General features: G+C 44.9%; 1 protein-coding gene across 1 annotated transcript in view; it reads left to right on the top strand.

The window, feature by feature from the left end:
• Positions 1 to 10,953: 10,953 nt before the first annotated feature.
• Positions 10,954 to 23,309, top strand: part of usp54b (ubiquitin specific peptidase 54b) — a gene marked incomplete at its 3' end in the record, with an annotated part of 41,559 nt that continues 29,203 nt past the window's right edge. The window contains exons 1-2 of the mRNA XM_084567292.1: positions 10,954 to 11,729; positions 19,430 to 19,522. Of these exons, the coding sequence (XP_084423418.1) occupies positions 11,574 to 11,729; positions 19,430 to 19,522 (249 nt within the window). The 5' untranslated portion in view covers positions 10,954 to 11,573. The remainder of the gene's footprint in view (positions 11,730 to 19,429; positions 19,523 to 23,309) is intronic.

Here is a 23,309-nt window from a genome sequence, read left to right as displayed (position 1 = left end):
CCTCTTTAATTAATTAATTCATTTCTATTTATTCTTAATTCCCCTTCTACGCAGCTGCTCCTCCTCGTGCTTTACGGTATCTTAAAGTAACCCTCTCCTCAAACACAGGTGCACCACATTGCGGGTTTTTTTTTGCTCCTCCACAGTTACAGGTGCTATAGAGTTCAGGTGCGCATGCCGCCACTTCGCGCGTGGCTCCCCGAGTCCTGTCCCGTAACTGCGTGTTTTGCTTTTGAGACCGCGCGGACTTGTTGATGGATGACCGGGAGAGGGGGGGCCGGCCGCAGCCTTTCACCGAGGCGGATCCACGCTCCGCTGTCAGCGCTCCCGGGGGCCCTCCAGTGATTTAACGTTGCGGTTTCGATCCGCGTGATTGATGAGTTTTGGCCCGCATCGCAGGCAGCCCCACAGTCACATTATAGAGACGGTGACACAGCCTTCTGCCGCGTGCCTCTCTCTCTCGCGCGCACACACGTGAATACCTACAAAATAAAAAAAAGAAAAGGGAGACCGTCCGTTTTACTAATTTGTGAGGACACTAAATGAACCTATTAACACTTTGAAACCTTAAATGCTTAACCTTGCAAGGGCTTACATCTTTCTATCCGTGTGTGTGACACATAAAACGTCCCCACACACCAAACACACACTCACCTCCACCTTCCAAGCTGAGCTCTGACATTTAAACTCCCATCAGCTTCAGTCATAGCAGATGAAAACTCTCTAGAAGGAGCACACCCGCTTGTAATTTCAAATTAGCACATGAGTGCCCGCTAATGGTTTCCATAGCTCTTTATTAAATGTGACATGTCCTCACGTACACTGCCGTTTCCATATTTTATGACCTGCCACTGCAGCTTTAAACGCCGGGATATATATGCGACAAGGCAACAAGGTCCTAGCCAACGCAACCTTTTAAATGTTCAAGGTAATGGAAGATAACTTCTTGGTTGAACACCAGCTTCAACGCCCGGTTTCCTTCTCTTGGAGCGATTGCAAGGCTCAGGATTTCTTGGCTCTAGTTTTACGGGTCAGAGTTTAGTCAGGGGGCGACATACGTCCACGTCCTTAATCGCTTTCGTTCGTCTGAGTGTTTCCCTCCAGACGTCGGCGTGTGTGGCTGATCTCCCACTTGTGTCGCCCATTATTGTCGAAGAGTTTCCGTCCCACATGTGTGGGATTACCAGAGGAAGAGAAGGAGACGCTCATACCGCCTGTCTCCTGTGACCTTTACCGTCCACTGGAGTGCTCGTTCCTTTTTTTCCTTTTCCCATAACCGGTCCTCTTTGACATGGGGCTGTTTATTCAGTCTAATGTCCCACTTATTTCTCTCCCCTCTCCTCTTCCGTCCTACCCTCTCCACTCTCCTTCTTTTCACTTCCTACCCTTTCCCTTTTCCCCCCCTTTTTCCAACATGCCAGACTGTTAGACTCTGGCTCTTCTCTCCATTTTCCATTTGTTTTATTTCCTTTTCCTTTAGTTTTTTTTTTGTCTCAGATTTCCTTTCCTTTCCATTCCCTTCCTCTCCTCTCTTCCCCTCCCCTCTTCTCTTATTCCTTTCTTTTCTTTCGTCTCCCTTTTCGTCCTTTTATCTCTCCTGTTTTATTTCCTTCCCATTCTCCTCATCTCCCATCTTTACCTCTTCTCTTTTTACTTTCCTTTCCTTTCCTTTCCATGTCTTCATCAGCCCAAATTTATCTTTCTCTCCTCTCTCCTTCCTTTTACTCCCTACCCTTTCCTTCCTTCCCCCTTTTCCAACAATTTGCCTTATTTTTTCTTTAACCTCTCCCCCTCTTCTCTTCTCTTTTCTCCATTTCCCATGTCTTCATTTTCCTTTCCTTTCCTTTCCTCTAGTAATTTTGTATCTCATTTCCAGTACCTTTCTCTCCCCTCTTTCCCTCCCCTCCTCTCTTATTCCTTTCTTTTTCGTCATGTTATCTCTCCTGTTTAATTTCCTTCCTGTCCTCCTTGTCTCCCTTACTTTTACCTCTCCTCTTCTCTTATTCTTTCCTTTCTCCTCTCTCCTTTCTCCTTCTTTTTACTCACCCTCTCCTTTCCTTTCTTCCCCCTTTTCCAACATACCAATTTCCCTTATTTCTCCTTTAACCTGGACTCTCATGTATTTTCTTCCTCCTTTTCATATTTCCGTTTTTTCATTTTCCTTTCCCTCCCTCTGGTAATTTTGGATCTCATTTCCATTCCCTTCCCCTATTTCTTTTCCTCCTCTCTTCTCTTGTTCTTTTCCTTTCATCCTGCTTCATTTCAACCCTAATCTTCTTCCATCTTTACCTCCCTCTTCCTGTACTCCTTTCCTTTCCTTTCCTTTAGTAATTTTGGGATCTCATTTCCATTTACTTCCTCTTTTTTCCCCTCCTCTCTTCTCTTATTCCTTTCCTTTCCTTTGCTTTCTGTGTCTTCATCACCCCAAATCTATCTTTCCCGTCCTCTCCTCTCCTCTCCTCTCCTCTCCTCTCCTCTCCTCTCCTCTCATTACCCCGACCTAAACTGTAAAAAAAAACTTGCATGATTCCCGGCATGCATCGTAAATAAGGATGCTTATGTAATAGCCTAAATATTAAGCAAATATTCTCTCCCCTCTTTATATTTCACGCTAATAGGATTGGCTGTGCACACGAGCCGCGGTTATAATGGGTTACATCTAGGCTACGGCTCGCACGTGTGTGTGTGTGTTTGTGATTAAGTGTGAGTATACTTAAATGTTACAGAGTCTGAGCAGGAAAATGACCTTGAAGCTTACAAAAAATAATAAAAAAAAGATCCTTGTCTTAGTGATACGCTCGCACATGCAGCTGCACGTGTTCCTACTGTACGTTCACTCGCATACATGAAACACACACACATATACATAACCTCTCTAAGTGAAAACGAGGGGTGAGAAAGAGAGGCACAGAGGGGAGGATGAACTCTGGGCTCTCCCTATTGTCAACCAGGGCTATTTGAAGTTACACATAACCCAGTTACAGGGAAACCACAGCGTGTGTGCGTATGAGAGCACATGCATGTGAAGTTTTTCGGAAAACTGAAAGGAAAGAGACGGAGATGAATGGGGAGAGGAGGTGGAGAGAGTGAATGAGAATGGAAAATAGAGGTCAGTGGAAGAAAGTGAGAGACAGAGGGCAGGGAAGAAGTGAATGGGAAGGAGCGAAAGAAAGTGCAGCCGAAAGGAGAAAGAAAGGGAGCGCTCAGTTTGTGAAAGATTGAGACTTCTTTCTCTTACAGGGATATATAAATATAACCTCTTGCCTTTATGTCTGGTTGAGAGGGAGGGAGGGAGGCAGCGTGAGAGACGGACTATTGTCCTCGGGGACAGCATCAGCTCTTTGTTCAGTCTGCTTGACACTGGTGTCACTGTCACCAAGCCACACTAACCCACAACATGAAGAGAGAGACAGAGCGAGAGAGAGAGAGAGAGGTAGAAAATCCTAATTCCATAATGGTGTCATTAATAGCATTTTATATTCAACACTGAGGTCTTGTTTTTGAATCGTGGAACGCATTCCTCACGGCTGAAACAGGATCATAAAACAGGGAAACAACTGGGTAAACGGGACGTAATGAGAAGTAGGCGAGAAGCTGATACTCTGAATTACTGAACGTCTTTGAACGCACTTTTCTTGCATGGTTTGAGCCACAAGACGTTGTTAGTGATAACAACAGTCTGCAGAGATTGAGTTTAAAAGTTCATTCTTCAAAGTATCCCCTAATCGTCGTTGTAGTTTTCCCCCCATGGACTTGCATATGTTCAGTGTTTACTAGTCCTCTTAAAGATGTCCATAGTTGCTGGTTTAAAACTTGGTGGAGGAAGATTCTGTGGTAATAATCATAAGATCCAGAAAAAGGTAGTTGGACCCTGATGCTAAGAGTTTTAGCACACAAGCGTATCTTTAAAGATAGTGTGCAAATTGTAAAATACCCCTTCTTGTTTTGCAAATTGAGGTCCATTACCAACTAGTTCCACTATTTTGTTGAGGAAGACCCCCATCCAACACCTTTAAGATGCCTCTGAGTCAGGCTTTTTCACCCTGTTCAGCTAATTCAACGGTGGGAGATTGGCTGAGCTTAGCCAATCAGTGCACGAGAGCAGAAAGTGACAAAAGTAAGCTAACAATGTAGTCGAGGGACACACAGACGGTTTGTAGCCCTTCTAAGCTTCTTAGCTTGTCCTTGCTCTTCTGGTTTCCCCCCTTTTTCAATGACAAATACAGACTACTTCCACCTGCTAGCATTAAAAAAAGTTATTGCTTCTCACACAGTTGCAAAAGGTTTGTGGGTGTTTAACATTGGCTGTAGTCTTGATGATGCATCTAAGTGCAATATTTTGGTCCGAATGCAGGCGACACCACAGCTGGGCCTTGATGTCAGTTTGTCCAGGACTCAATATTCTTGTGGCCAATCTCCAAAGTGGAAAGTCCAATGGACCAGAGGGATCAGGTGTCCCACAAGATACGCTCTTGCTTGCGCTCATGGACATATGCTGCTTGTTTCATTGGGTCGAAAGTTGAAGCAGCTTCACTTCACAGAAAAGAGTCAAAGGAGATATGTGGAAATGTTGGCGTTTCCACTAAACTCTTCCAAGTTGATATTTGGATGGAAACCCAGCAGTTCCAGTACAGACCACAGTGAAATTATCTATGACTGGGAGAAATAAAGTGACAAAGCACAGAGAGATGGAAAGAAGTAATGAAAAGTAATGGGCTGGAGATTTGGAGAGAGAATCTAAAGAATGCTTGGTTGGTGCGTCATGCGCGAGGCAGAATAACAGACGGATGTTTTTCACCCAATGTTAACATTAATGTGGACCAAACAGGAAGCATGAGGAATCTAACAGGCGTCATGTTGTCGGATTCCTCCAAATCTGTCATTGAATAATTTCCTGAAAACCTTCTTCATAGCAGCTTAGTGGGAAAGCCACCATCACTGAATATGGCAACAATATGATAGTATCACTATAATACTGTTAGTATTTGCAGCACCAGTAGTGGTAATAGTTGTGATAGTAACAGCTGTCTGTCCTCAATGCTCCCCGCTGTGCCCTCGCCGGCTTCTATTGATCGACAAGTAATCATCTGGTGTCACACTGAGACCCTCGTCCATTCAGAAACAAACCCGCAAACACCATTGTGACATCCATCTGTTTGAAGTTTGACTCTAAATCTAATCTCTATATGAATATGGAGAATCTGTAATCAAGAGATATTGGTAGTGGCAGCTTTCTGGTTTCTTTAGTCAGTGTGGTCTGGATCAGTCGCATGTGGGTGGATGTAGTAAAACCGTCTGTGTCATATCCTGTCAGTGTGTAAGCATTGGATTTGTCAAACAAATACCTAAAACCAGACAACTGTAGTGGTTTTAAAGCCGGGATACACCAATCTGCTGGTTGGTCTTTTACTGGTGTTGGGCCATTATCGTCTTGTTGCAACTAGTCGGACGCCTATTGGTGCCTTTTTTTGTAACGCTGGTGTAGTGTGTTCTTCTCTGATTAGACAAAGTGACAATATTCACCTCATCTGAATGCAGGACAGCTCTGTATGACGGTTTGTAGCTATCCCTAGCTTCCTAGCCTCCAATGCTAATAGCAGCTCCATCAATTTCTCCTTTTGAATGCGCCCTGCTGGTATGAACCTGGTACATAGGCGCAATAACGTACAGTATGTGCCAACTGTGGACTGTCCCTGTTCACTTTTATTGCCGGTGTTTCTTTAACTGAACTGTTCAGTGATAGACGTAGTTTTTCTACTCCAGCTCCAATCTCGCATCTCAGTTTGCTAGTTTGTAGTCTGGCCTGGATATTCGTCATGTATTATGTGGATATATGCTGGCTAGATCAGATCATGTTGTCCCCAGATGGCAACCAGTGGGTTCCCAGACTGCTTTAACTTACACCAGCCACCTCGTCAGTGCTATCCAGATACATTTATTGGTGTCCTGCCCAAAACAACATATTTCGCTTAGTTCTTTAACCACCCAGATTGCTCATATCATAAAAAGCAATGCAGCTGAAGCATAGAAATTATTCAGAAACCACCGCATCTGGATATTACGAAGCTGAAGATGTCATCAAACCCAAATAAACCCAACTAAAATTCAAAACTGCCTGATCTGGCGACATTGTGAAGAGTCCGAACCCAAACACAGAATGTTTCTTTCAGTAGTTCACTACATTTTTCCATCATTTGGCATAAAACATTGTATTTTTCCAAGAATTTTAAAGAATAAGGTTTCTAGTATTGTATAAAATATTCCTTATTGTCAATAAATCCAACAAAAAACATCAAAACTAGCGGTGTGTCTCTCAGGACTTGGCTTCTCTATCTGCACCTAAGTCCCATCAGCTCTTTTTAAATATATGAACCCTTTAAAATGGGTCACAAATGTATAGTTTCATTCTTAAACAAAGTCTCAGTAATTGCCTAAAACAGCTGGGCGCAGTATGTTTGCATGAATCGTCAAAAAAACTGGAGCAAAGTAGTGAACTTGTTGGGCGCCATTTTTCACTTGCTGTTCTAGTGTTTTGTTTACAGCAGCAGGACTGTGTACACGTGATGAACTAAAGTGTCCTCTTGGACGATGAGTGATCTTCAAATACAGTATTTTCCAAACCGTGAAACATTATCAGCCTTGTGCTTTAATCGGTCAGGTCTGTGATCATTTTGAGTCTGTAGTTTGTTGTGTTATTGCACTAAATCATTGTACTTTAAGAGGTTTGGGAGGTTTTTAACCTTCTATTGTTCTATTGTGTTTTTAACCTTCTAACAAGATGAACAAATCACACAAACCATGTTTCTATTTTTCATTTTTTTTCAGTTTTTGTTGCTCAGTGGGTTGAAATTGAAACTGCTACCTCATTACATTATATAAGTATACACTGATCAGCCACAACATTACGACCACTGACAGGAGAATTAAATAACATTGACCATCTTGTGACAATTCAGTGATCTGCTGGGAAACTTTTGGACCTGGCATTAATTCGTGTGGATATTACTTAGACATGTAGCACCCACCTAGACCAGACCAGGCACCCACCACCCCATAGCAATGACACTCCTTGATGGCAGCAGCCATCCCCAGCAGGATGTAGCCTGACACAGGCACACACACAAAAACAGTTTAGGAACAACTCAAAACAACATGAAGAACAGCACAAGGTGTTGACCTGGCCTCCAAATTCACTAGATCCCAAAGTGATCAAGTATCTGTGGGATGATCCACAGAGGCCCCTCCCCTCAACCCATAGGACCCAAAGGCCCCCCACTAACAACATTGTGTTGCCAGACACCACAGGACACCCTCAGAAGGTCCATGTCTATTCTCTGATGAGTCACAACTTTTTTGGAGACCTACACAAGATTAGGAAGGTGGTCTTAATGTTATGCCTGACTGGTGTATATAGTCTTTTTACATTTAGTTTAATCCTGCTTAAATCATGACTAGAGTATGATATTAAACTCAGTGTGTTTGAATGAATGACTGCATCAGTGAACTTCCCAAAAAGCCAAATTTACTAAAAGCTTTCTCACCTTCTTTTTTTAAGGATTGTTCCATTCACCTTAATTGTATCTTGGGTGTTGGCAGAAATCTTATGGCTGCTGAAGAGGTGCTCGCTATGTGACTGATTTCCACCAGATTACAAGCTGCAGCCACACACACACACACACACTGTCTGGCTGTACAACCAGTGTCCTCACCTCCACATCACACGTGGAAAATGTCTTCCCGGTGCGGTCGCTGTCTGTCTGGGCTGCATCCACAGGTCCTGGTCTCCTTATGCTTGCCAGTGCAGGGTCAGGGAATTTGATTGACTTGTGCCTTGACTCACTCTGGCTTCCAGGAAGTCTCCACCATCAATACACATCATCATCAGTCGCCAACCCCCCCCCCCTCGCCGCCCCGTGCGAGTGTGTGTATGTGTATATGTGTGTGTTTGTGTGTGCTTTCTCAACCAGTGCAGCACACTGTGTCTCTCTGTTAAATCACATGGTTCGGCTTTTCCCCCGCGTGCCTGCTGCTTGGCCTATTTCCATGGTAACTAGCCGAAGATGTGGGCACACGCACACACACACACACACACACACACACACACACATACAGTCCACATAAACAGCATAAACAGCGCTTGTGCGAGGGCTTGCCAGGGCGATCTCGGTTGTGTGTGGCTGTAGGGTGCAGTCGGCGAGAGGATGTGTGATCACACACTCCACACAGGCTCAGCGGGAGACGCTCACACACACACACATGCAGCCACACACACACACACACACACACACTGTATGCTGAGACAGAAGCTCAGGATGCTGTGCTGTAGAGGAAAAATGGCACACAGGGGCATGCCAGCCAAATCCCTTTATAAATCCTCTGGCAATTTGGATTTGTTTGTTTATGGAGGAGCGTATACATGATGTATATTCAGATAGATAGATAGATAGATAGATGTGTGGTTATTTGTCAGTATGCAGTAGGACTGTGTGACAAGTGGATGAACTGACATTGCAATGTTGCTGCCTAACAGTTGCATAATGTTTCCTTCCACATTCGCTCTGATGCGTTTCCCTCGCCATCCCTGTCACGATGTCACCCCCCCTTACCTCCGTCCCACCCCCTCATCGCCCCACCCCGCCGCCCATCCCGTGTGGCCGTCACCATAGCAACTGCCCACGCTGCTCACCTGCTCGCCGCAGCATCCCTGCGCCCTCTGGCCTCACGCCAGTGGGGGGGGGGGTTTGCTGTGGCGGTAACGCAACCCGGCAATCAGGCGAGGGAGCTTTGCCAAAAAGTGGGGAAGCTATAGGGGAAGGAAGGGATGGGAGAGAGGGAGGGAGTTGCGGATGGGGGGGCACTGCGGATCTGTTCGCTACTGCCCTGTGGTGTTATGCAACTTCATGTACACACGCCCACGCGCACATATTGTAGGGTGACAAACGCACACAGGCTGTCTTTTTTTTATTTTTTTTTAAATATTTTTTTTATCAGCTCATACTCACACACACGAGTTTAGCAGAAGTGCACGGTGATGCTTGAATCAGCATAAGCCCCAGATAATGTCCCTAAGTACCGATTATGACATGACATAACAGATTTCATGTCATATCACTGATGCAGTGTTACCCTGAGTGACATTGTATTTTACATGAATCATGGTGCAAAAGCAAAATGAGCCGTTTAAAGCTGCAGTGTTTGATTTCAGGACACTGGGAGGCAGCAAAACATCTAAACAACCTGGAAGCCCCCACCATATATCACATCTGCTCATATTCATGTGTCTTAACGTCTAACAGGCAGCGTCACTGAGATTCCTCCAGAGCTGTGATTCTACATTTGACAGATAACTAATAATAATGATCACTCTGGGGCGGCACAGTGGTGAGGTGGTTAGCGCTGATGCCTCACAGCAAGAAGGTCCCGGGTTTGGATCCATGGGCCGACTGGGCCTTTCTGTGTAGAGTTTGCATGTTCTCCCTGTGTCTGCGTGGTTTCTCTCCGGGTACTCCAGCTTCCTCCCACCATCCAAAGACATGCTGGTTAGGTTAATTGGTGATTCTCAATTGGCCGTAGGTGTGAGTGTGAATGGTTGTCTCTGTGTTAGCCCTGTGATAGACTGGGGACCTGTCCAAGGTGTACCCCTGCTTCTCGACTGATGACAGCTGGGATAGGCTCCAGCAGACCCCGCGACCTTCACATTATGAATGAATGATCACTCCGCTTTTAGCTCTGTCTTTGGTCTCCACCATAAAAACCAAAAACCAAAAAACAATAAACAATAAGCGATTAGAGGCATAACTTTGCAATTTAGCAGTGAGCGCCCCTTTCATAATGCATAAAATAAGTATTGAGTGAAACTGTTTCAGTGATAGTATGCAAGGAGTTATTAATTATCATACACACGTTTGAAAGTCAAATAAACTTTTGGGTACCTAAAAAGTACGTATAGCTGGTTAGTGCTACAGCTAATGCTATAACTAAGGACGATCATTGACGCTCTTATGCCGTCGTCATTTATAAATAAACTGCTGAAACGTACACATACGATTGATTGATTGAGTGTGTGTCTGCGTCATTTGAGCGTTAAAAAGTTGCTCACGTTTAATTCGTAGCGTGTCAGGACTGTCAAGCAGCTACGAGCTGCAGTTCGTAGCTTCACGTGACCTGCTTCCATTAAAACGCCTGCAGCCTAGTGTGAACAGAGAGTGACACCATGGAGCTAGACTCACCTTCTACCAGCTGATGTACCAGGCTATGAACTGGCTGCCGTCAGGTCATTTGATGTAATCATGAATCTTAATGGAAGGATAAGATCTGCAGCAGTGTTTTATCTGCATTGCTGACACCATTTATAGTTCTTAAACATCTTTAATTCTCTCATGTGCAGTATCTACAAGTACAACTGCTATTGTATTTAATTTTCTGTTTTTAATTTTTTAATCTCTTGTGTGCACTGTCCTCTAAACTGTTTGCAATTGTATCTTATCTTAACACTGAACACTGCACCGATCAAGCATAACATTATGACCACTGACAGGAGAAGTTACTAACATTGACCATCTTGAGCCAATACAATGTTCTGCTGGGAAACTTTTGGACCTGGCATTCAGGTGGACATGTCTTACTTAGACATATATCACCCACCTAGACCAGACCAGGCACCCCCATCCCATAGCAAGGACACTCCTTGATGGAAGGATCCAGCCGGACACAGGCACACACACACAAAAACACTTTAGGAACAACAGCAGAAGGTGATCAAGTATCTGTGGGATGATCCACAGAGGCCCCTCCCCTCAACCCATAGCACCCAAGGCCCCCAGTAACAAAATCCTGGTGCCAGACACCACAGGACACCCTCAGAAGGCCCATGTCCATTCTCTGATGAGACACAACTGTTTTGGAGGCACAAGGGAGACCTACACAATATTAGGAAGGAAGGTAGTCATAATGTTCTGCCTGATCGGTGTACAGTGTTAGCAAAATCTTTTAGTAGTTCTTTGATTAGCTTTTAGTGCCACTGTTGTACTTGTTGGTGTAAACCTGCTCAAACATTTTCTCTTTGCTGTAGCTGTTGTGTGTGATGAGTCCTAACAGGTTGGTCTTTGTCTCGTGCAGGCAAAGTGAAAGAAGAGAAGAAAGCATCGAAGGAGTCCCCACATGGGAGCGGCAGCGCTGTCAAATCCACTTTTATCTGATAGAATCTGCCAAAGGACGCTTTGGAAACACTCTCATGTCTTCAAACACAAACTGCTAAATCCAAGGAGCTAAAAACAGAAAGACAACAAAGCCCACCACTGGCTCGTGCGAGCGGACAGATTTTGAAGTAAAATCACGGCTGGAGAGGGGGAGCGTTGTATGGGTGCCAAACCCCCATCCAAGACACACCACATCGCCTCAATCTTCAGCCGCCGCCGCCTCCCTCCTCCTCTTCCTCCATCCATTTCCTCCCCGTCCGGCTTTCTTTCATTCTCCGTCTTTCTCTCTCATGGGAGTGACATAGAGGCCGTCGCTTGGTCTGCTGCCCCGCCCCTTCTCCGCCTCGCCGTGGACACGGGGGCGTCCGGGTAGTGATGTCGTGGAAGAGGAACTACTTTGCGTCGGGCGGCGGAGCGGCAGGCGGGGTGCAGGGGCTGGTGACCCCGAGAACCATGACCTCTATCGCACCCAGCAAAGGCCTGAGCAACGAGCCGGGACAGAACAGCTGCTTCCTCAACAGCGCCCTGCAGGTCAGTCACATCATTATTATTATTATTATTACGTGTTTCATGGCGACTTTTTAGGACCCGTTTGTCACCTGATCTTCACTTTGGTTGGTTTTTAAGTAGAAAAGTGGAAGAAAAGTATCACACTTGGGTGCAGATTTTCATGAGCGGCGCTGTTTGCTTATTAAAAATGTAAAAGGTGCAGCATTCGGAGGCTCTGGGACAGTTTAATGAGCGCTGAGGTTTTTCCTTGTAAAGACCAGGCTTAGGTGAGAAACAAAAAGCGGTGCTGCAGTGGAGACCTGGCAGAAACAGACTCAGTAAAAAAGGCTCCAATTTTTACACTGTTGTCCTGATGTGCACGTAAACACCCTCATAAAAGAATAAAAGAAAGTATGTCACTGTCCAAATTTCTGAAAGACTGAAAACTTCCCTGCAACAAATACATGTAACACAGAAGGAATAATTACTGCAGTGCCTTATTGGGACAGAAATACGCTCTCTGCAAGGCGATAATTGTAAATACTTTCTAATTTAAACGATTTAAGTGCGCCTCTGTTTTTCTACTAAATGCACACACATTCATGCACCAACAAATCATCACCCCCCCCCCCCCCCCCACCCCACCCCTGCACCCCACCTCCCACCCCCACACTGCAGTAAATTACTATTAAAGCGTGACAGGGATGAGATTAGCGCCATATTAACGGGTGTTTGCGTGTTTCGATGGGTTTTGGCACCGCTCCCCGTTTGGCCTCGGCGTGGACATCCAGTGCGTGTGTGAGTGTGTGTGTGTGTGTGTCGGAGATGCTTACACTGCGCTGTTACTGCTGCATCTCCTCTCTCTCTCTCTTCACACACAAAAGACCCTCCCTCCCTCCCTCCCTCCCTCCTCCCAAGACTTCCAGCTGGCACAAACATACCTACACACACATAAATGCCTCTTGACTACCGGCTTGAAGGAGAGGGAGAGAAAAAGGGAACAAGGGAGGGAGGTTGGAGTAAGAGTGGACGGGGTGTGTGTGTGTGTGTGTGGAGGAGTGGGGGGGCAGTGTGATGGGGCAAAAGCTCAGGGAGAGTCGGAGAGAGCAGAGGAAGAGGAAAAGTTGCTGAAGGTGGAGAAGAGAAGAAAGAGGGATGAGGAGTATACAGTATGAGAAAGCCGAGGAGGAGACTGGAGGGGATGCTGTTGGGAGGAAGAGAGGAGATAAAGAGTCCAGTAAGGTAAGGATCGAGGGGACGATGAGGGGAGGAAGACGAAAAGACAAAGTGAAGGACGTGACGTTTTTTTTTTTTTTTTAATGCACAAAAAAGTCTCAACGAAGGCGTTCGCGGCGAGGGAAGTGGGCCGCTTCAAGGACACACATGTACACACACATGCACACAGAGGAGAGAGGATGTTTTAGCGGGACACAGATGAGTTGGGATGAGATGAACACGCTGTGCTCGTGTTACCTATGGCTCTCAGGTCGTGGCAGGTGTGAGCAGCAGTGACGTGTCAAAGTTCAGGCTTAGGACAGACTAACTCCGGTGGCGGTAAAGCTGCAGCTCATTTTACATTGATTCATTCATTCATTTTCATTTTCATTCATCAATAGAGTGGACGCTACACATCCAACAAGAAAAGCTGCAAATCTGCTTTAAATATGTTGATGTTTTTCATTATAAAAAGTGACTTTTGGATCGTTTTAATCGTAAAAACGGTTCCATTCAGCACCTGCTAGCAGTTAGCACAAATGTTCCGCTCTGTTTGCTGTATAATCCTCTACTATTAGTGCACTGATAGTAAGTGAAATACTCTCTCCTGCCCCTAAGGGCCCCTTGGGCAAGGAAGTTAACCCTGCGCTGCTGCAGTGGAGCTGCTGCTGTGTGGCGGCGGCAGCAGCAGAAGCAGCAGCAGCATTAAGGTCTGTGTGAATTCTGTGTGGAGATAAAAATGAAGGTGCTGCTCGTGCTCAGCAACTTTTCATCGTGTTGAGTTAAAATTAAAAATAGCTAAAGGTTGCTCAGAGTGCGCTTGCTTTGGTAAAGCAGAAAGATGTGGGTTCACTCATCAGGCAGCAGGTCTGTGTGTGTGTTTAATGCAGTGGTGTGTAGGCGATACCTCGTTCAGTTCGCTTTACACTTAAATGTTTATTTAGAGCGATTTTAAGATCCTAAGTTGTGTTTTCTGCAGTTTTCTTGCTGTCAAAAAGTTTTTGTTTTAAATCATATGTGTGCACTGTGCACTGTGACTTATTGAATCTGCGCTGGATTGACTTTATCAGAGATTAAAAGTATGTTTTAAAGTCATTTATACAAAGCTGCAGTCTCCCGCAGTTATAAAAAAATAAATATATAAAGATTTCCATTATTTGACAAGGCCAAACTGTTTAGCAGTAATCTCTTGGTTTGCTCCGAATCTCGTAACAGATCTTGATTCCCACAGTGGCTGTGGGAATGTTTTTGGGTCAGCAGAGTGATCATAACATTCACTCAACGGTGTTTGCGTGTTTCCAGCTGTAGGGCGGCACTGCAGCTGAATCAACATCGTTTTCTGGCAAAGTATCTTATTTATTTACATCACTGATGGCTGACATTAATGTGACTGTTAGAGACACTTAAATCGGAGTTGAACGGTCCCAAACCGTGGAGCGTTTAAGTCCCGGCTTTGGACTCATCCAGCGATTGTCCTTACGCCCACGAATATGCCGCAAGCGGGAGGTAATCGCCGCTTTGGCGTCACGCATTTTTTTTTGACAGTACTCAATATGTTCCATCAAAACGACTATGTGGACATAAAATGGTCACAAGCAGACAAGAAATTTTAAGCTGCTCTTCTGGGGAGGACGTTTGTATGAACCAAATCTTTACTGAAGCACAGGAACCCAACAAAATGTACACGTGTAACATATCTGGTAGTTGATGGATGGTTTAAAGGAGAAATCGTTCGTATGCAAAGAGTTTAATGGAAAAATTGGACTTGATTTGTTGGTGAAAAGACAATGACTGAGCACACAGAGGGAGGAGCAGGTATACCAGCAAATATCTTAGGCCATTTTATGCCATTGGAACGACAGTGCAAAATACAAAACATAGAAAGGCAAGACAAGAGAAACTACATAAAAGTAAATATGTTAAGGTACAAAAACTATTTACATATTGCATCAGGTTTAAAGGGGAACTACTGTTTTTTACAACCTGGACCTTATTTCTGGCATAAAATACGATCGTTTACTCACCCATATAACTTTGGTGTCATTTGTAGTCCTTCGGGAGATATTTTGATCAGCATATAGTGGGAGTGACTGGGGCACCGAAAAGCAGCCTCTAAGTAATACATTATCTACCACGAAACTCGTTAATTTCACCAATATTTTGTTATGATACCCTAGTGCTATTCCCCATTGAGTCTGGAGTTACCTGTTATCATCATCCGGGGTCTGTAGATTGACCTACTAACCTCTGACCTGGATGATGTCATCTTCTGAGCGCAGCGTGCACCCGCGGTCGGCTTGTTTACCTGTAATTTGCTACTGCTAGTTTTTTGCAACATGGCTGAATATTTTTATGATTCTGAGATTGTGGACGAACCATAGCAGTAGCAAATTACCGGTTAACAAGCCGACCGTTGTGGGTGCGCGTGGTGCTCAGAGCGCAGTGCTCAGAGATGACATTATCCAGGTCAGAAGACATCATTGATGTAGATTGACCTACAGACCCCGGATGATGATAACAGGTAACTCTGGACTCAACGTGGAATAGCACTAGCGTACAATAACAAAATATTGGTGAAATGAACGAGTTTCGTGGCAGATAATGTGTTATTTAGAGGCTTGCGTTTCGGTGCCCCAATCACTCCCACTATATGGATATACGCAGATCTAAATATCTCCTGAAGGACTTCAGATTTCACAAAAGTTATATGGGTGAGTAAATGGTCGTATTTTATGCCAGACATAAGGTCCAGGTTGTAAAAAACAGTAGTTCCCCTTTAAGTAGCTAACAAAAAAGTTGTGCTAATCGAAGATTGAGGTGGTACGGAGGTTGAATGCACATAATGACATACCATAATTCATGAATATCATGAATAAATACAACCTCCAACAGGAGTTGCACCAAGTATTGCACCAAAATGACATGAGGTAATGACGTGAAGTAATAAAGGGTTGATTTGGTATAGACAGATGAATTATGTTCTTTATATGTCCAAGAAAGAAGCTCGGCAGCCGTGCTAAGAAATGCTGATGTTAAAGAGTCTGATGCTCCTTCTTGCACTGTGGGTGCAGCAGTCTCTGGCTGAAGGAGGAGCTACCTAAAGTCCCAATTGTTTCATACAGGGGGTGAGAGAGGTTGTTCTTGACGGTTCATGTCCAGACATTTAATGTTCTCCCTGCTGTGAAATCCCATCGAAAAGGCACATCACAGAAGTCAAAAGTGCAGAGAACCGACGGTTGCAATGACAACAGTATCGTGTGATAAACAAAATGCAGAGGAAAAGAGATGACATTACCACATGTGGTAATAGGAGACAAGAACAGGAGGGAGTCGGGGACATGGAGGGCAGAAATCAGCCAACACAGCCTCTAAGAGCAGAGGGAATTTATCACATTATAAAAACGTCCTTATCGTCCATAGTTAATACTAACGGGGGCTTGTTTGAATGTGATTTATTGTTTCCTACTAAGTTTTTTAGTTGTATTTGTGAATATTTTTGACATTTACTGTAACGTTGTAGCTTTTTCCAATAACAGGCACCAGTGTAATATAAGGCTGTATCATGAACGATTCATAAGGCGCAACAAATGTCTTCATTCATGGTTAATAGTGTATTTATTCAGGTTTATAGACCTGCAGAGCTACAATCATTAACAAATTATTGCATTACATTTAAACCATTAAAAAAAAAACGGCTGCAAGTTACATCCTACAAACCAAGTACACACACAGACACACCTTTTGTCCACCTTTTTAATCTTTATTGTACCAAACGTCACATATGTGTATGAAATCTGAGGCCGTGTGTAGCTGCAGACCATCCTGTTACAGTCCTTCATGTAGTCTGTGCTATTCTTTTTAATCTTGCCCCCTCTAATGCAACACAAGTACCCCGATCAGCTTCACACAGTCTGAGAAGGCCTGTATCAACCCCTTAAAGTCCTGCTTTTTTTAAATTCCAACCCCAAAACACGCCCGCAAATTCAGTCCGTAACAGCCAAAAATGGCCAAAAAAACAAACAGCAGTGTGCTCTATGGATAAGAGACACGTCAGCCATCGCTAGTCGGCCACTGGTGGATGTTCCACCCCAAATATTTCCGATTGAAACGGACGGAGCTAGCTCCTCTTGCAGAAAACAGTTTTGCCGCTCCTTCTAGATCCACCAGCACGGTGAATTCGGTTCTAGGGACGAGCAAAGTCATGGACGGTGTTTCCTCATGGTGGACGTTTGCAGAACACTGTGTTTTAACAAGTTCAACTTATCTTCCAACTTCAAGTCACAAAAAGTTTATTTCGCCCGTCATTGCTGCAAGTTGCTGGAGTTCATTAAAACGTTTCTGGTCACCACATTGCTGCTAGTGTTTTCCTCGACCAACCGTTGCCCTGCAGGACTTAAACACAACAACGCTGGTGTCAATGCTTTGAGAACTGATGCTTAGACTGGTACGCTCTGGTCCTCCACGGTAGAGAAGGTTAATGGCTGAACCATGCTGTTCTGTAACCAAGCAAGCACGCTTTTTTTTAAAACTTTGTCAATGAGAAAATTTCACTTATTTTAAAATGATAGCAAGCAAACCACGAGCTCATGAGGTCAGGCTCATTTCATTTTCACTTTTTGCGATAGTTTCTTTTGCTGTAGAGATGCTCCTGCAGTCTGTCTGTTGTTTTCAAGCTGGCGGAGACAACAGGGTAATAAGAAAAGGTAAAAGGGGGGCGGAGGAGGAGAGAAAGAAATGATAGAGGAAGATGAAGAGAAAGGAATAGAAGTCTGTGCTTGGAGGAGAGAAAAAGGAGGGATGGATAGATGCTGGTGAAGAGAGATGGGCAGAGAGAGAGTGTGCCCTCCTTGTGGCTGCTGCAGTGCTTTGCAGGGAGCCGATTCATCACGACCAAATAAACTACAGAGAGAGGAGGGGAGAGATAGAACGCATACACTGGCGTCAGCATGCAGTCTGTCATCCACTGCCCCCTCTTTTCTTCCACTTATCACTCTCTCCTTAACACACTCAGGCGTGCAGGCGTGTGCCGCCGCCGCCGTCATACGTGGCGCCTTTGTTTACACGCATGCAGATGTTTCTACGTGTGCACGGTGAAATGTAAAAGCCTAAGGGACAGCGGTGGGTCAATATTAACTTTGCGCATGCTGAATTAATGCACTAAGAGCTTTCTACTCTAATTATGCACAAGAGAGAGAGAGAGAAGAAGAAGAAGAAAGAGGAAGTACTCTACTTGTTTTTGCATGTGTCTCTTTAAGATGGTAGTTTTGCGTCTGTGTGTGCCACAGTATCTCTGCGTCTGACTCTCTTTTATTGCCCGAAATATACAAAGTAGAGAGCACACTCAGTGGGAGCTGCTGGGAAAAACAATTAGCTGAAAATGGCTGGGAGCCACGCCGAGCTGCAGACTCGGGTGTTAATTCCCTGCAACCATTTCACATCACAGGAAGTCATTTGAGTCTGAGATTTTTTAAAAGCGTCAAGAAGCTCGACTGAGAGCTATTTTTACTCCCCAAACCTTTTGTAATCTCTCGCCAGCATCAAACTAAGTCATTAATTGCCACGGTGTACTCTGACGCCGGGGCTGCGGCTTCTCTCATATGGAAATTAAATCAATCAAGACCAATCAAGAAAGCTCCACACAAGAGCAGATGAATGTGGCTCAGGTTGCCATGGTAATACCTGAACCACACAGCGCTAAGGTAACGGAGGAGCTCCTCGCTGCAGCTGCCTGAGCTCCCCGCACAAACCGAAAATATCTCAGAGCAGCCATCGCCGCTTTAAACGCAACGTGCGGCCGAATGGGAAAGTTTGGTTTCGCCCTGCCCTCGGAAGGAATTCAACTTCTTGAATTTTATCTTCACCCACCAAACTTTTTATAAGCCCTCCCGTCTCCCGATGCTGTCAGTCGTCATTTCTGACTGCAGTGCACCTGCAAAACTAACACGTCAGGAAGCATGCTGCGTTGCTACGGCAACTGGGAAGTGTCAAGTCGCCAAACTTAGCCTCACACTGTCTTTTTAAAACCATTGCAGCTCCTGTACACACAGGTTCTAATCAGAGAAACAGCCAAAAGGAGAAATCAGTCATTTCAAAATTTCTAAATGTGACTTTTGGATCAGTAATGAATGATATTAAAGATCCCATCCATCCATCCATCCATCCATTTTCCATTATCCAAGGTTGGTTGCAACAGGCTAAACATGAAATTGCAACACATCCTTGTTCCTCTTGAGGAATCAGAAGCCGTTCCCAGACCAGTCCAGATATATAATCCCTCCAGTGAATTCTGGGTTTACCCAAGGATCTCCTCCCAGCTGGCTGTGCCTGGTAAACCTCTAAAGGGAGACGCCCTGGAGGCATCCTCCTTCTCCTCCTCCTCCGGGCATCTAAAAAAAAAAAAAAACGTCTGCATTAATATTGAATTATCTGTATTAATTAACAAGACCCAACAAAGGTTTAGAGAAGGAACGACGTACAAAAGAAAACAAAGGTCTCTGTTTAGTCAACGTTCCTGTTTTGTCTTCCAGGTTCTGTGGCATCTTGACATCTTCCGCAGGAGCTTCCGACAGTTGACCACTCACAAGTGCATGGAGGACTCGTGTATCTTCTGCGCTCTAAAGGTAAAAACCTTTCTCCACTAATGGCGGTTTTCCCATGAAGCAGCGGTCGTTGTTCTGCTCAGTTCGGCCGTTCAGCTCTATGACACAGTTTTTTTTTTCAAGTTTCCATTCTATTTTTACGACCTCTTCTGACGTTTTATTAGTCCACTGCATTTCAGGAGACTCTTTGTTTAACGTAACACTGAAAGACTTCATACACAAAAGATACACAGACTAGATTATTTCCTTTTCCAGCGCATAAATATCTCATGTTGTGTCAACTCAGTGTTCTGCTGGGAAACTTTTGGACCTGGCATTCATTCATGTGGATGTTACTTAGACATGTAGCACCCACGTAGACCAGACCAGGCACCCCCACCCCATAGCAATGACACTCCTTGATGACAGCAGCCATCCACCCCCCAGCACACACACAAAAACGATTTAGGAAAACAGCACAAGGTGTTGACCTGGCCTCCAAATTCACTAGATCCCAAACTGATCAAGTATCTGTGGGATGATCCACAGAGGCCCCTCCCCTCAACCCATAGGACCCAAAGGCCCCCCACTAACAACATTATGTTGTCAGACACCACAGGACACCCTCAGAAGTTCCATGTCCATTCTCTGATGAGTCAAAACTGTTTTGGGGGGCACACATTAGGAAGGTAGTGGTAATGTTATGCCTACAATGATAGCGGGCTTTGAGCGTCGTCGGGTCAAGAAGAAATGGTACAAGTAAATATTTGGTGTGGGGAAATATGTAAGATGGTTACCTAGGCAACCAGAGCCAGGAGCATCCACTATAAATTTCAGAATTAGTTTCGTCCCTTTGAAATATTTTCTTTCTCATCAGTATTTCCTTTCTTTGTCTTTGTCAGCTGATTTGTTGCAGTGCAGCGTTTACAGTATATTTCTCTTCCTCTTCTACCTCCTTCGTGTAAATAAAACCCTTCCCGTGCCACACATCCAGCACATTTTAACACTTTCCTAACGCGCCGCAGGTTGAATAACTGTTGCGTCTCTGCCGCTGATTGAAAGAAAACCAAACAGAAGACGTCCTGAGCCCCTCATAACGAAGGAACCTTATGCAGCTCTGCTCCGTCCATTTGTTGCATCAACGGTGACAAATATGTGTCTGGGTGAAGGGAAGGGGTTGTGTGTAACGTGTGCAGTAGTAGTACGTGTGTGTGTGTGTGTGTGTGTAGCAGTGTCGATGTGTGTGTTCTACACGCTGCTCCGTCTCCAGCGCTTCTCTGTAATTAATTGGCTGGCTGAAAGCGCTGAGCCAGCAGAGCCCACGCTGGGATGCCACACACACACACACATGAACACACATACATGCACCGACACACACATCTCACTTGCACGCCAAACACACACGCATGCACCTCGAGACGCTCGCAAATCTGCCTCACCAACCTCTCTGGGATGCTACACGTCGGTGGGCGTGTGCTGCCGCGTGAGTCAGCTGTGGGGGCGTAGAAATCAAAGGTATCGTGTTTAAGCGCTCGCGTTTTCCTGTCAGTTTCCATTAGCCGTCCCGCCAGCGAACAGATGCAGCGTCGCTCTTACAGTCTGTTTGTAGCTGTAATCCCCACGGCAACACAGATAAAAGTCTTTGAATAATCGAGCGAGACACCAAATGAACTTTAATGGCGTGTTAAATTTTCAAACATCCATTTCGGAGGAGCAGAGAGATAAATGGAGATTGGGGTTTCTTCTTCTTTTTTATTTTTTTTGGTGGGGGTAGTGGTGGGTGGGTTGGCTCGTGAATTTGGATTCATCTGCTGCAGATAAAGACGCCCGCCGCCGCCGCCGTAGTAAACAAAAGTTCAGAGGCTGCCCGTGGCTATCTCTCTAGAAATCACTGCAACACTTTATCTCTGTTAGCAAGCACTCACACACACTCAGACACATGAACGCACACTCGCTGCAATGAAGAAGAAGAAGAAGAAGAAGAAGAAGAAGAAGAAGCACATAGGAGTAAACGGGAGGCAGAAAGATGAATGAATGTGGGAGTTGGTGTCGATCGTCTTCACACTCGGACCAACACATGCACACACTCACACACACACACAAATATATATATACGCACACACACCATCCTCTCTTACTCATCCCCTCCTCTTCTCCTCCCCCTCTCCCTCCTCCTCTCCTCCTCCCCTCCCTCCCTCTCTCTGTAGGGTATATTCCCCCTCCATTCTCCTTGGCGCATTGCTGCAGTCAGCATAGCCACCATAACACACACACACACACACACACACACCCTATTGCTCTCACTTTCCCTTTTTCCTCTTCTCTCTTTCTCTATTTCACTTTCTCTCTCTCACACACACACACACACTCCTCCCTGTCAGCACGACTGCATTACCTTTCCCATTGCCAACCCCTCAGCCTTGCAGCCTCACACTCTCAGCCTATTGTTTTATAACATGACCCCCCGACCAATATGATCACAGCCATCTTGGCGAATGACTTCTATAATGTCAGTGTGTTTTGGGGAACCGTTACAGGAAGGGTCGACCTGAGATGAAGAGCCTGGACACAGAAACAACTCATGTGGTGCTTGAATGAAGAGAGATTGGGTTGAGTAATTGGATGTGAGGATGTGGAGTACGTATACTCTTTTATTTTTGGAGGAATCTGGAAGGTATCTATTTATTTAAGATATTTTCTATACCATGCAGACTAAAGTTGAGGATAAAGCTTTTGATGGTGGCTTAAAATGGCTGAAAATGCATGAATGGATGCACCAAAAATAATTAATTTCTTTAAGTGTTTGGTGGTTAGCACTGATGCCTCACAGCAAGAAGGTTCTGGGTTCTCTGTGGAGTTTGCATGTTCTCCCTGTGTGTGCGTGGGTTTTCTCCGGGTACTCCGGCTTCCTCCCACCGTCCAAAGACATGCTGGTTAGGTTCATTGGCGATTCTAAATTGGCCGTTGGTTGTCTGTCTCTCTGTGTTATCCCTGAGATAGACTGGCGACCTGTCCAATGACAGTTGGGATAGGCTCCAGGCCCCCCCACGACCCTTCCAGGACAAGCGGTTACAGAAAATGAATGAATGAATGAAGTTACCGTACAAGTTAAGCTACAGTGCAACACTTTTACATATAAATTAATTCAAGGCCCTGCCAAACGAGCTCATGCAATATTGATTAAGATAATCTGCTGCAGGTAAATCTGTACCATGCTGTATTTTGCGGTATACTGGAGTTTTAAGTCTGTGGCAGTAATTATTTGCTGGAAGCTGAAGAGGGGAGCGGAATTATAGCAGCTTACAGGTTTTAGGAGTTAAATAAAAACAAGCTGAAACAAAGGCAGCTGGATTCTTGAAGACATTTCATCCACATAGCTTCATCGGTTCTAAAGGACTGTTGTGGAGCTAGGAAAATAGGAACATCTGTGGGCGCTGTCCATCAGAAACTTTCACGACTAGTGTCTGTTACTTGCTCTCAGAAACTCTATAAATCCAGTTTCCTTGTTTCAGCAAGTTTTATGGAAATACTACGACCTGGTTGAATGAGAAACTTCACAGACACGTACAAACCAAAGTTACTAATATAACCCAGGTTCTATGAATTCATTCATTTAATCTCTGGTCATTTGCGAGAGTGAAATCCAAGAGAAGTTTCTGATGCTCCAGATAGAAAGAAAAGAAATTTATTTCTGGCACAACTTCACCTGCTACCAAGGTGCACGGAGGAGAAAAAGAAATTGCAGAAAAGGTCAAGACTCCGGCAGCACTCGTGGTAAATGGAACCACTTTATTAGACGTTTCAGCTCGTCGCCTCCACCAGGGTCATC

The sequence above is a fragment of the Chelon labrosus genome (genome assembly GCF_963514085.1).
Source record: "Chelon labrosus genome assembly, chromosome: 19".
In the NCBI taxonomy this organism is placed as follows: Eukaryota; Metazoa; Chordata; class Actinopteri; order Mugiliformes; family Mugilidae; genus Chelon; species Chelon labrosus.
This window is presented reverse-complemented; position numbering and strand designations above follow the sequence as displayed.